General features: G+C 41.0%; 2 protein-coding genes across 4 annotated transcripts; both read left to right on the top strand.

Annotated features, from left to right (window-relative positions):
- Nucleotides 1-1,053: 1,053 nt before the first annotated feature.
- LOC122045998 (glutamate formimidoyltransferase-like) lies at nt 1,054-2,706 on the top strand. 3 transcript variants are annotated; one of them, XM_042606479.1, is made up of 3 exons: nt 1,054-1,191; nt 1,662-2,063; nt 2,156-2,706. In XM_042606479.1, the coding sequence occupies exons 2-3, from the start codon at nt 1,679-1,681 to the stop codon at nt 2,677-2,679; spliced, it is 909 nt and encodes a 302-aa protein (XP_042462413.1). In that variant the 5' UTR covers nt 1,054-1,191; nt 1,662-1,678; the 3' UTR covers nt 2,680-2,706. The 3 variants fall into 3 exon arrangements, with proteins under 3 accessions (XP_042462413.1, XP_042462406.1, XP_042462401.1); XM_042606472.1 differs by having other exon boundaries at nt 1,074-1,191; nt 1,563-2,063; XM_042606467.1 differs by lacking the exon at nt 1,054-1,191 and having other exon boundaries at nt 1,222-2,063.
- A 9,685-nt stretch (nt 2,707-12,391) lies between these two features.
- On the top strand, nt 12,392-13,893 carry LOC122045988 (cysteine-rich repeat secretory protein 38-like). Its single transcript, XM_042606455.1, has 2 exons — nt 12,392-13,223; nt 13,645-13,893. The coding sequence occupies exon 1, from the start codon at nt 12,413-12,415 to the stop codon at nt 13,217-13,219; it is 807 nt and encodes a 268-aa protein (XP_042462389.1). The 5' UTR covers nt 12,392-12,412; the 3' UTR covers nt 13,220-13,223; nt 13,645-13,893.
- The last annotated feature ends 453 nt before the right edge of the window (nt 13,894-14,346 follow it).

The raw sequence follows: 14,346 nt of genomic DNA, 5'->3' as shown, positions 1-14,346 counted from the left end.
GAAATCAAAAGGTCAACACCACAAACAAACCAGATATCCAAAGCAAATATTAGGGTCGAACAGCTACCTCAACGACCATTGCTAGGGCACGGCGACGGCGCTGGTTTTCCAGTGACCGGCGGCACCTCATGAGCGCAAGGAGAAAGAAAGGAGACTCGTCGGTGGTCGCTCAAGCGTCGCCGGCGCGTTCCTGATCTCAGCGGCGGAGAAGCTCGCGATCCAAGCTAGGGCAAAGGCAATAGGTCGGCTGCCGGCGTGATGCTCGGCTCAGGGAAGATCGCCGGCAATGAAGCGGTCGGCTAGGACACGACGTCGGCAGTGCTCGGCTAGGGCACGACGTCGGCAGGGGTGGCGGCGGCGCGTGGCTCAGCGAGGAGGAATAGCACCCGGCGGTGCTGTCGGGTGGAGAAGGCGCAGAGAGAAGAGGGGTTTGGCTCTTGATCAAGCGCCGGCGAGGAAGAAACCGCCGGGGCCGGCGGTTAGGGCAAACCGGCGGGCTCGGGTGCGCGTGGGAAGGAATCGCCGCTCGAGAGGTTTCGGCGGGGTAGAGAAAAGAAAATTAAGAAATATAAAAGAATAAGGAAATGTAAATATAAATATTTCCTCGCTTAAACGGGATAACTTAAACAGGCTTTTCCCGGGCCCCGTTTTTGTCCCCGTTAACTCGTCCGTACGAGCTCCGAAAAATGTCCAAAAATTCCGGAAAATTCCCTTATTCATATCCGCCTATTCCCGGTATTTTACATATAATTACTAAAATAGGGATAAAATTGGAATATAATTTTTTTTTAATTCCCTTTACCCTTCCTTACATCCCAAATCAAAGTGTAAGAAATTCTTTCGTTTCATAGGTAACGGAATTTCAAATTTCTCTTCTCCTTCTTTACCCTTCTCTCTCCTTCCCTCACTTCCTCCCAAAGAGTGCGTAAGAGAGCACAATGGAGAGAAAAGTGTTTTTTTTTTTTTTTTTTTTTTAACAAACGAACCAGATTCTTCAATTTCTTTATTATACCTCATCAGCCGTTGATTTGATTTTGATCGATGGAGTTAAGGCCGAACGAAATGAACGTATCTGAGCCACTCACTCGCAACTGCTTCCTCTTCTTCCTCTCGGCCATATCGATTCGCTGCAGCACAACGAGGCGCGCGATGACGCCGGCAGAACGTCCATCGGAACTGCGGCACGATGAAGTTAGTTATTCTTTTCCTAATGATGACTTCTAGAAGAAGGGGAAAAACTCATATGAACCATAAGTCAAATATTTATATGCGCGCGTGTGTGAAATTCGTCTTTGAATGAACCAGATTGTGAGATAATTATGCAGAAAACTCATATGAACACGAAGTTTTTTATTTGTAGATTTACTTTTTTATCCAGAGTAGTTTGCCTCTGATCCATCAAACTGAAATTTAACATGATAAACAACTAACTGAGAATTTGAGAGTATGTGTAAAGATTTTTTTTTTCTACAAATTCAGAATGGTTTTGTGAAAACGCTTAAGTATATGCTTGATTCATCAGTTAACATATCTGTAAATGCTCGTGAACTGATGTTTACCAGGTGCATTAGGCTGTAATTTCCATTGTTTGGACACTAAAAAGGTTTGATGAATATAGACGGATTATTGGATAATTTTTTGTTAACTATCTGCAAATAAAGGGGACAACAAAGCCAAGATGCTCAAAACTATGCTCGCTTGCTGCAAGCTCTACATCTCTGAAAGCCGAAATGTTCATGCCCTGGAATTGATTGAGCATGCTGCAAAAGCACATCCAGAAGTCGTTATCATCAACAAATTCAAGGATGAAGTTTATAATCGAGTTGGCTACACAATTGTTTCACCCCTCTCCATTAACTCAGATGCAAGTCCATTAAGGACTGCGGTGTTTGACATGGTTAAAGCAGCCTTCGAAGCTATCGATCTCGAATTGCATTATGGAAGTCATCCTCGTCTTGGAGTTGTAGACCACATCTGCTTCCATCCCTTGGCCCAAGCTACGCTTCCCCAAGTGGCTGAAATTGCAAAATCAGTGGCATGTGACATTGGCAAGAAACTCCAAGGTTCCTGTTGCTTCTTATGTTAACTTACAAACTTTCATTCATCATGCTGTTGGTTTTGTAACTCTTGTGCAATGCAATGCAATGCAATCCAGCCCCAACCTATCTATATGGAGCATGCCATGAAGGAGGAAGAACTCTTGATTCGATAAGAAGAAAGCTTGGCTACTTCAAACCCAACTCGGCTGGAAATCAATGGACAGGCTCGCTGAAAATGGAGATTTTGGAGCCGAGGCCTGATGTTGGTCCCCTTCAGCCTCCACCATCCAAAGGCATTGTGGTCGTAGGAGCTACACATTGGGTCGACAACTACAATATCCCAGTCTGGTGCACTGATATCGACTCTGTTCGGAGAATTGCGAGCAAGGTAAGGGAGCGAGGAGGGGGGCTAAAATCGGTGCAAGCTATCGCCCTATCTCATGCTGCAGGCTGCATTGAAGTCGCATGCAATCTGCTTGATACGAGCATCACAGGGGCTGATCAGGTACAAAGTGAAGTCCAGAGACTTGCTGCGGAGGAAGGATTCAAAGTGGGGGAAGGATATTCTACTGATTTCTCAAGAGAAAAGATTACTGAAATGTATCTTAGATCTATTTCATTTTCATGTGGAAGAGGTTGATATTTTACTGATTTAATTTCTTACAAACCATTTAATTTGGAAATCAGCTTCCAGTAGATTTTTTTTTGGTATTTTTACTACACCATGTATCATCTTCACTGATCCGGCGGTATAGACAGGGGACCCCCCTTAAGGGGAATCAACGCCACGTGGAGGACAAAAGTCAAGGGCAGTGTGAGGTTCAGCCGACTGGAAAAGGAGGGACCGACCGGCCGAACGGGGTATGAGCGGAAGCAAAAACAACCCGACAGGGAGTCGGGTCTCCGACGCTCATGGTGAATAGGGTCGCCGGGCCGAGCGGGTAGTCCGCTCGGCCGAGGCGTAAAGCAGTAATGCTGTGAACAGTTTCATCTATCCGAGCACACGACCTGAAATCTCCCGAGCGGATCAGTATCTACGTCCGGTCGGACATGATGGGACTGCCGAGCGGCCGGACGCTCGGCGCAGGGACAGAAGAGACAAAAGGACAAGGGAAATATCGAGGAACATCTTCTGACAACAAGCGTGCTCGACGACTAACCCATACGCAGAAGCCTATGACAGAAGGTTCTACTGTCCCATCATAGAGGTGCTCGGACTGTAGCAATATAGTGTCAGACAAGCTCCTCTGACAAGCCCATACTGAGGTATGGTAAGAGGACACGTATTCGCCTCGGTATGTGTGCATAAGCCTCTTCATAGCTCTATATAAGGGTCCTCACACTTCGCCAGAGGTACGCATTCTCTGATATTCGAAGTCACTTCCTAGTTTCCTCTTGCCTGACTTGAACGTCGAAGGGTCGTCGCCGGGAACCCCTGTTAGGATCTTGGATGGCTAGAGGGGGGTGAATAGCCTCTTCAAAAGCTAAAACTTAAAGATAAAACTCACACGAGTGGTTAGCGCAGCGGAAAACAAGTTAAGAACAGAATAAGAATAAGAGAAGAAACAAAGCAAACCACAGTGACTCAAGTGTTTACGAGGTTCGGGGATAACTTGCCCCTACTCCTCGGTGTCCGTAAGGTGGACAAGCCGATCTTCGGTAGATCAACCCCGGTGAACACCCGGCTATGAACTTTCTCCTTCTCGGTGGAGTGACCTCTCAACAAAATCTCAACAGGTATGTAGAATATAGCACAAGACTTACTGAGCTTGGTGACTTAGGAGAATGAAAATTAAGCTTACAGTCACGCGAAGGTCAGTGAAACAGAGAGCAAGTCGAGACAGCCGCTTCTCAGCTCCGAGCGTCAAAGCTTTTTCACTGATCGACAGAGAGTGTTTCTTTTTCTTCCCCAAAAGAACTTCTTATTAACCCTCTCTTCAACCAGCCTTTTATGTCTCTGCCATCTCTGCCTTTCGCCCGCAACGGATCCCTGCCAAACTGCAGCAAATCTCTGCATCCAGCCATAGCATCGCCAATCACGCTTCTTTCTCATCTGATCATCTGAGCTCACACCAATGGAATTCTGGTCTTCACTGGTGTCTCTGAGCTCCACCCAATCACCATGAGTTGAGCTGATCGATGCCAGATCACCGCCAGATCGCAGCCACGACTTTGCTGCTTTAACAGGTTTACAGTGGAACATAGCAAAAGTCTCTCTGGTATCCTCTACTAATGAAGCTCAATTTGAAATCAACCAATTGCAAATTACCAGTAACCTGCACCTCAAAATCTTGCAGCAGATGGTTAGAAATATTTAGGCAAAAGCAACTTTGAATCAGAAAGAATCAGAGAAAGTGCATGCAAAACAGACTATAGTATGGATCGGTCTGCAGACCGATCCATACGTTCAAATCTCTTTTTCGATCGTTACTGATCGGTCTGCGGACCGATCAGAAACTAACCTGATCGGTCCCCAGACCGATCAGGTGTCGCGCGCACAAGCCTGATCGGTCTCCGGACCGATCAGGCATTAATCTGACCGGTCCCGAGACCGGTCAGTATCGATACAGTAGCGCAGTATGCTACTGAGTTCTCACTGATCGGTCGGCGGACCGATCAGTAACAACACAGTATGCTACTGAGTGTTTACTGATCGGTCCGTAGACCGATCAGGGCACACTTAGTGTCACTGGATCGGTCTGCCGACCGATCACCCGTGCCACTTGTGCCACTGGATCGGTCATCAGACCGATCCAAGGCTGTGATTTAAGAGGCAAGCTTCCAAGCTTGCTACCCTTAATCCTGACAGTCCAGAGACCGAGCTACCGAGCTCTTCTCCGACTATACATGCCAAGTTTCCATACTTGGACTTCCCAATACCAGATGTCCGATCACCCTTGATCCATCTGGATTTTCCCTTGCCTGGCTTCACTCACCAGGACTTTCCAATTGCCTGGTTTCACTCACCAGGACTTTCCAATTGCCTGGTTTCACTCACCAGGACTTTCCAATTGCCTGGCTTCACTCACCAGGACTTCTCCAATTGCCTGGCTTCACTCACCAGGACTTCTCCAATTGCCTGGCTTCACTCACCAGGACTTCTCCCGTGCCAAGCTCCTTGCTCGGACTTTTCCCAATCAGATTAATCAGGTCAACTAAGTCAACCCTGATTTGTCTGAGTTAATTCAATATCTGATTGAAACTTAAATCAGTGTCAACATCAAAACAACATCCAGGTCAGACTGTATCAACAACCCCTTCCCGGCCCGACTTTCTTGCAGGTTCGCCGGAGACCCCTACGACCGGCCGGAGATCCACGTCATCAGTTCGGAGAGCGCCACGTGCCCAGCGTTCGTTGATTCAGCGTTCGGACAGGATCATTCACTATATTTTCTCTCTCCTCTATAATATTTAGAGAATATATTCCATTCTCTAAGTTTAGAGAAATATTATTCATAAATATTAAATTTAGGGAATGGATAGAATAGCTGATATAAAGATTTTTTAACTACCCTATCTAAAATTTAAGATAAATCTTTGGATAAAGTAATTAATGTAGATGCTCTTAAGTGATAGGTTGTCACATGAGTGCAAAGATTTCAGAGAAATAATTTTTTAAGGAATAAAATCCCTCTCATCTAAAAAGGTCACTCGGTCACCATGATTTACTCTCCTCATTTCGCTATAGGGCCGGCGATGAGTAACGGTTGGGTTGAGTAAGTCACATTTTGCCACTTGTAGAGAGGTGTGTCCCATCGGGCATAGCTAAGTTGGCACTCGTGAATAGATTTGCATCACAAGAGCAGAGTTTAAATCCCTTAAGGTTTATTTCTTCAGTGAATAAACCTCCTACTTAGGAGGCCGCTGAGTATCATGATTTTCCTCTCTTTAAGACGGGCAGTGGAGTGGAGGGGCGTGGTAATACCTTTTGCATCCTATTCATAATTACACCTCCAATATCAACAAGTGGTCAATTGGAATTCTCTATTCTAAAAATGTTTGATCCTCCTACGAAATTTATCAAAAAAATTGATGAAACAACTTAATTGATTAAAATGATTTGTTTTTTTTTAAAAAAAAAGATAAATACCTATTGAATACCTATTGATTTGTTTTAATTGATACTTCCAATATGGCAACTCCCAAAATATGCTTCTTTTTTTTCCAGCCACACTTGCATTGCCTAACAATGTACTTATTTAATTCATCAGAACCAGCTTGAGTTACTTGTACAAATCCATAATTATCTATGTCCTCAATGATTTCTTCACCTAACTTAATTGATGGTGAAAGTTTTCTTACCATTTTATTCTTAATGAAATCTTTCCTATTTCGCCTGAAAGGGTGCTCAACTGGTAAAAATTTTCGATGATTATCAAACCAAGATACCTTCCCACTGCAAGGTAATGAAATTGCATCAGACTCTGACATGCAATGTGGACATGCTAATTTACCAGCGGTGCTCCATCCTGACAACATTGAGTATGCTGGAAAATCACTAATCGTCCATAATAAAGCAGCATGTAGGATAAAATTATTTTTACTTGCAATATCATAAGTCTCAGACCCTACATTCCATAATTCATTCAGCTCAACAATCAAAGGTTGTAAGAAAATATCTATCTTATCTTTCGGATTCGTTGGACCTAGAATAAGCACAGTAAGGAACATGAATTCATCTTTCATGCACATCCATGGCGGTAAATTATATGGTGTTAATATAACTGGCCAAGATGAATATTGCTGTCCAGATTGACCCATCTGCTGAAAGTCCCAATCTTACATTACGTGGTTCCATTGCAAAAGAGGGAAATATTGTATCAAGATGTTTCCATGCAGGTGAGTCAGAGGGATGACACATTAAATCTCCTTCATGTGCATGCTCATGATGCCACTTCATATGACTTGCAGTTGCGGCAGATGCATACAAGCGTTGCAATCTAGCAGTTAACGGGAAGTAGTACATAACTTTCCATGGTAACTTTTTAATCTTCTTCCCTAATATGCGACTATGCTGCTTATAACGAGGGTGATTACATATTTTGCACTCAACTAGCTCACTGTCTTCATTCCAAAAGATCATACAGTTATTTATACAACAATCTATCTTTTCAACAGGTAAACCTAAACCTCTAACCAATTTCTTTGTATTGTAGAAGCTATCAGTCATTATATTATCGGAAGGGAGCAACTCTGACATTAATTGACAAATGTCATCATAACATCTTTCTGAGAAATGATGTTCCGCCTTAATATTCAACAACCTTGCAGTAGCTGATAGTTGAGAATGACCAGAAGGAATGCCTTCCCACAATTCTCTTTCACTGGCCTTTAACATGTCATATAGATGTTGTACTTCAGGTGTTGGTATTTCATCAACATTATTATGATCAAACGCATTCATTGTATCGTAAACCATTGATTGCATTGTATTGTCATTAAATGATAATTCTGGTTGACCAATAGAGACAGATGATGAAGCACCAGAATATCCAATTGGCTCAAACACATAAGGTTCTCCATGACAGTACCAGTTGTAATAATTAGGAACAAATCCTTTTTTACATATATGTACTTTCACAGTATCCTCATCACGGAAAGTTGTATTTCTACATTTGCAATGATTACACGGACATTTTAACTTCTCTCCATCTAAACATTCTGGATGACGCTTAGCAAAGTTGACAAACTCGTCAACTCCAGCATAAAATTCATCGGTAATAAACCCATTTTCTAACCTATTGTACATCCAAGCTTTATTCATATGCATTGTAACCTAAAAAAATTTGCAATATTATTTAAATGTGTAAAGATAAAGATGTATAACAATTCTATCAATAAAACATAATGGAATTCTATTAAATGTAATCAGTGTTAGTATTAAATGAAATATACCTAAAAATACAATATCACTGAAAAGGAAATAATAAAAAAAATTGTGCCATAAATTTAGACAATGCACATACCTGAAATAAGATCTCAGACAATGCAGTATACCTGAAATAATAAAAGAGAGGAAGTTGGTTAAGCAAAAAGCAATTTCTATTGTAAAATGATGTCACAGCAAGTACAGGACTCATCCTTTTATATAGAAAACTACTTAGCATTTGCTCTATAGAATTACAATCTTGGTATTGTCAAGGGTGTCAAATACTTGTATTTTACTTGCCACGATATCTTCAAACTGTGGGAAGATTTGAGATTACAGAGAGCAATTTCATGAATAAACAAAGCAGATGTAAGGGTTTATTCTCCAATGCAAGAGAGATTCTCCTTAACCAAGAGCAAAGTATGTTAGTGGCCTACTGACCACAGTAAGTTAAAATTGTTAAGGGAAAAAATACACTAATGACTAGAAGTAATTAATAGTTAGATCATTATATACTAGACGTAGGGAAAAACTCCTCAATTAATTCATCTATGAATAATGAAGGCTCTCTTGAGTAATTGACAAACAAATATAGCGAAGGATATCAGTAAAAAAAAATGTACCCAAGTCATACGAGAGTTGCAACGGGCAAAGCAATGCTCTTTACCAATGTTGGTAGTGTAGGGCCAACACCTTCTACTCAAATGAGTTTTACTATAGTTTTACGCTATATATATTGTCTAAGTCCAAATGTGTTCTCATCATAGGATCACAAACAAGAGAAACTCAGAATTTGTGCATTCTGATTATTATGTTTTCATAACTTTTCATAGTAGCACATAGAGGAGGGCGAGCAATCTACACCGTCTCTTATGTCGAAAACATGAAGGTAGACCCTAACTAATATTTAGGGCCAAGGAAAGGCCGGCCAAGAAAAGGCCGAGCTCAGGCTGGTGAAGGAATGTACATGCCAAGAAAAGGCCGAACTTAGGCTAACCGAGTTCATGCCCGCCAAGGAAAGGCCGGCCAAGGAAAGGCCGGCCAAGAAAAAGCCGAACTCGCTGACCGAGTTCACGCCGGCCAAGGAAAGGCCGGCCAAGAAAAGGCCGAGCTCAGGCCAGGCAAGAAAATGCCGAGCTCAGGCCGGCCAGGCTTAGGCCGACCAAGGAAAGGTTGGGCGGCGTTTATGGTGAGGAGGCGACACCGAGGAGGAGTGAAGGAATAGATGTTTACCCGCGCCGGAGAAAAGCTAACGCCGGAGGAGATCGCCGGCTAGAGAGTGATCACGTGTGAGAGAATGGCAGAAGGAGATCGGGCGGAGACGGGAGAAGGGGATCGCGTGGAGACAAGATGGGAAGAGGAGTTCGGGATTTAGGGCTTGCGTGCGACTTTTGGGAAGATAATAGCGACCGAATAATTTATTCGGTCTCTATTTAGCGACCGCATATTTTATTCAGTCTCAATTTTGTGATCAAATTTAAAGTTTAGTAGTTAAAAATGAATAAAATTAAAGTTATATCCACACTTAAATTACAAAATTTATTTATTAATTTATTTTATGAATAACATTATTAGCGAAAATCACTTAATAATTTAACCAGTAAAATAATTTATTTGCATCGTTAAATTAGAGATTGATATTAAATTTAATTTCAATTTATACAATTTATTAACCAATTAGCCATAAATAATCTTATTAAATAACAAATTAAGTTAAACTTTAAATGATAAATATAATGATAGCTAATTATTCAACACATTTGAATACCGTTATTTGTAAATTAGCTACAGCAATTAAATTCGATCTCCTAATTTAACGAAACAATTGAAATTCTTTCGTGAAAGAAGTGAAAGCTTTAGACATTTGCGACTGCTATTTAGAATCGGTAGCTAATTAGCGACTGAAATTAAATTTCCGTCGCTAATTAGCGACCGATTCTAAATAGCAGTCGCTAATTAGCTACCGAAATTTTAATTTCGGTCCCAATAATTTACCCCTACATGCCTACGCAACTACAAGACTCACTGGTTGAGACCGAAAAAATAAAACAGTCGCTAAATCGGTCGCTAATTTTACGTTTCAAATTTAATTTGTCGTTTTGTTGCTAATTTAGGGATCCAAATTATATCGGTCGTTAAATTAACGACCGAATTATATTCGGTCCCTAAATTTGGGACCGACTTTATTACGATCGTTATATTAACGACCGATATAATTTCGGTCGCTAAAGCGGTCGCTATTATAGCATTTTCTTGTAGTGTGATGTACTCATTTTTTCTAAGCTTAGTCCATTGAACTATTCTATCTTATAATTAATACGAACGATAAAATTATGGTGTATCAGAATTCGTCAATTTAATTAATTGCGTACTTCAAGCCTTAGTTTGTTTGCCACTGACTTTAGTTTCATGGTTATCCTCTAGAATTAGATGTAGCTTTCAGTTTACCTCCTCGGCAGGGGCCGGCACCTACTTACTACCCCTAGTTATCATGTAGAATGATTTTAGAGATCAAACCCATTATTCATCTAGAATGATCACAGGTCAAACATATTATTGTTTTCATCTAGAAAGTGGCCATGCTGACTCATGGAGTCGCACAGCAATTGATAAAATAACAAGTGATATAAACAATAGCTCCATAAAAAATTGTGCAAAATGATTAAAAACTATTTAATTATAACAAGTTTAAAATGGAATAAATTATTTTTTTTTTATGAGGAATTCATTAATTAATAGTATACGGATTAGGGGTGTAAATATATCAAGTCGCTCATGAGTTATTCGAATTTCGATTCGATAAAAACTCGTTCGAGCTTGTTTAATGAGCCTCGTTAAGGTAAATAAATCAAGCTCAAACTTCACAAAACTCGGCTCATTAGCTCGTGAACATCTTCGTTAGTAAGCTTATGAATCAACTTTTAAATAAAAAAATAATAATTTTAATATTGAATTTATAAAATTTATACTATACTTTTGAAAAATATAAATAAATTTATTTATTAGAATAAAATTATAAATTTTAATATTAAATAATAATTTAATTTTTAATAAATATTTAAATTTATATTTTATATTTATTAAGTTCGTTTAGACTTGATAAAAATTTGAATAAACTCGTCAGCCATAAATATATTCTTTAAATAAAGTTCGAGCTCAACTCAATTATAAATGAGACAATTAACTCAAACATTAAAGAGTTTGACTTTGCTAGACTTGATTATACCATGAAGTACACTATGAAAATTCACTTAAATAATTATAAATAGTGTGTAGCATACTCGTAGCACTTATCTTCTCAAGTCCTCTTGCTCCTGATAATTTTGAATCTTCCTACAAATTTTGTCAAATAATTTGAAGAAACAACTCAACTGATTGAAATAATTTGTTTTTTTTTTTAAAAAAAAAAAGATAAATGCCTATTAGATATTATTGATGCTTAACTTATTTTTTCTAAGTTTATTCCATGGAAGTATTCCTTCTTATAATTAATACGCACGACCAAAGTTACGGTGTATCAAAAGTCGTCAGACTAGTAGCGCACTTCAAGCCTTGTTTTCTGGCGCTGATTTGTTCATTTGTTCTAGAACGATTACAGGTCAAACACACAATTGTTTTTCATCTAGAAAGTGGCCACGCTGGCCAAAAAACAAGTGATATTGATCCGGTGATAAAAACGGGGGATCATTCGTTGGCGGAAGGTCAATGACATGTGGAGGTCAAAGGTCAAGAGGGTCAACACCAAGATCGTGTCGAGCGGACTGACGGACCATCCCCGAACTTCCGGCCGACCGGGCACCTGGTTCGGGTTTCCCAGGCGACCGGACAAAAGACAACCCGACCATGGGGCGGGTTTCCGATGCTCAAGGTAAAAAAGTCTTTAAGCCGAGCATCCAGGACGCTCGGCCGAGCTGCAGGTCAGTAATCCGCAATCCCAGTCGAGCACATGAATATGACTTCTTGGAGGACATGAGCGTCGAGTGGTAGTTCTGCTCGGCCCGGGAACAGATAGGAGCGCTAGGAGACAAAAATGACAGCTGGTAGCTTCATCCTCGAGACACCTTCCGCCGACAAATAGCACGGTCGGGGGTCGGAGCAGACAGAATATCGTACGGTAGAAGCTTCCACCGTCACATCCGGGATATGCTCGGACAATTACGAAATAGCGTCAGGCGCACTTTTCTGACACATCCTTACTGAGGTATGTTTAGGGAAACGTATCCGCGCCTCCCCGGAATCCTATTTAAGGACCCCCAAATTTCAATGGAGGTATGCACTATTGATCATTATAGCCACAGTAACGTTACTCTGCTTCTTCTTAGTTGTCTCCATAAAAAATTATGCAAAAATGATTATATACTATTTAATTATACAATTTACTAAGAAATTCACTGATTAAAAGTATATCATGATAATTCACCCCGAATACCTATATATGTGGGTAGCAGATACTTGTATACATACACTGAAGAGTAAACCTCACCTTCCTACGTAGAACTTATCAATGACAATGACTCCTTCAGCCTGCCACATCCTCCTCCTCGTCTCTTCTCTGAGTTTCATCGCTGCCCAACCGTTGTACAACGTCTGCGGCACCACCGGCAACTTCACCGCTAACAGCACCTACCAAACCAACCTCCATCGCGTCCTATCCTACCTCTCCGACAAAGCCTCCACCTCCGGGTTCGCCACCACCACCTTCGGCCAAATTCCCGACCTCGTGATCGGCCTGGCGCTCTGCCGCGGCGACGTCAAGACCACCGAGTGCCGCGCGTGCTTGAACACCGCGACGAAGGACGCGCAGCAGATCTGCTCCTTCAACAGGGCGGCCATCGTCTGGTATGACTTCTGCTTCCTCCGCTTCTCCAACGTGCAATTCCTCGGCTCCACCAGCAACGACCCGGAAATCCTCTTGGGCAACACCGCCTACGTCAGCAACCCGCAACGCTTCGACCGCCTCCTCAATCTTTTGCTCAACGCGACCCTCGACACAGCAGCCAGGTCGGACGAGCGGTTCGCGACGGGCGTGGTGAGCAAATTCACGGAGGAGAACCCGACGGTGTACGGGCTGGTGCAGTGCTTACCGAGCTTGTCGGCGTCTCAATGCCGGCAGTGCGTGCGCGGTCTGTACGACCCGCTGCCGTCGTTCCTGCAGGGGAGGCAGGGGGGAAGGGTCCTCGGGGTGACTTGCACCATGAGGTACGAGATCTATTCCTTCTTCGAGGGCGCACCCAAGGTGACACTCACAGTCCCGCTGGAAAACGCCACGCCGCCTCCGGCGCCACCTCCGCCCGCCGTCCCCTCCCCCTGAAAAGGTAAGAATTGCGATCGTACCATTAGGCTTCACTAAATTAAGTTTATTACGCTAAATTATAGACAATTAGAAATTCATTTCAAACTAATATTAATTAAATTCTTATAATAATATTAGTAGTAGAGATTTTTTTTTTGTAGAGATTATTTTAAATTTAAAGTGATGTGAAAAAAAAACTGATAAGATTATTTTACACTCAAAGTGATGCTGTGAAAAAAAGAAGATCCTTTATGGCTTATGTATTTTTATTACAATTTTTATGATAAAATCAAATAATATTATATTTGATGAAAAATTATTTACTGGATATTTACCTTATTTGAAGAAAAAAATACCAATTATTTTTTGTTAAAATAGTGGAAAGTTAGCTCTTATAATTATTATTAATGCACATGCTAAAAGGTGCATGTGGTGGCATGCAGAGGTGGTCCTCTTTAATGGCAAGAAGTCGTCCGGTTGCAGTGCCTGGCTGCGTCCACGAGTTAATTACCTTCCTATAAGGACATTCAACATCTGAGAAGAGAAGAAGGAGCCAGCCAACAAAGAAAATTACCATTAAAGTAAATAAAGGGACGACAATAAAATTCTAGAATTCCAGAAGTTTTGTATTGGTCAACTGCATGATAAAATTATCTAAATAAAGCTTATTATTGATGTTCCCTTCATGTGTGTTTCTTCATGTATAATAAAATCTATGGCTCTAGATTTGCCATATCCCAAAAATATTTAAAAGAAAACCTCAAAATGAAAAGCTTTGGCTCTGTTTACTTCCAAAATGATAAAAAGGAGAGGAAAATAATTTATTGTTGAAAAAAATTCCTAGGGAGGGAAGAAGGGAAAGGAAATAATAAATAAATAAATAAATAAATCATGATCGGGGTCAGACATGATTAATTATTGCCGACTTACCTGCTCATGCATTGTTAGACTTTGGAACTACACATTCTTTTATATCTGTGACTTTTATTTCAAAACTGGGCATTTCTCCTTAAAGATTAATTATGGGATATAGTTTTTCTTTATCTCCTGGGTAAAAGTTGAAGAGCAATAGTATGGTAAAAAATTGTAGGATCCTAATAAAAAAATCGTATTATGTATGCTGATTTTATTATTCTGGACATGAC

Source organism: Zingiber officinale, chromosome 1B (genome assembly GCF_018446385.1).
Source record: "Zingiber officinale cultivar Zhangliang chromosome 1B, Zo_v1.1, whole genome shotgun sequence".
NCBI classification, from domain to species: Eukaryota; Viridiplantae; Streptophyta; class Magnoliopsida; order Zingiberales; family Zingiberaceae; genus Zingiber; species Zingiber officinale.
This window is presented reverse-complemented; position numbering and strand designations above follow the sequence as displayed.

Bases quoted from the DNA above. Each gene is read 5' to 3' on its own strand.
- LOC122045998 (XM_042606479.1), top strand. From the start codon at position 1,679: ATGCTCAAAACTATGCTCGCTTGCTGCAAGCTCTACATCTCTGAAAGC. The intron at 2,064-2,155 runs GTTCCTGTTGCT...AATGCAATCCAG, and splicing joins CATTGGCAAGAAACTCCAAG to CCCCAACCTATCTATATGGA.
- LOC122045988 (XM_042606455.1), top strand. From the start codon at position 12,413: ATGACAATGACTCCTTCAGCCTGCCACATCCTCCTCCTCGTCTCTTCT.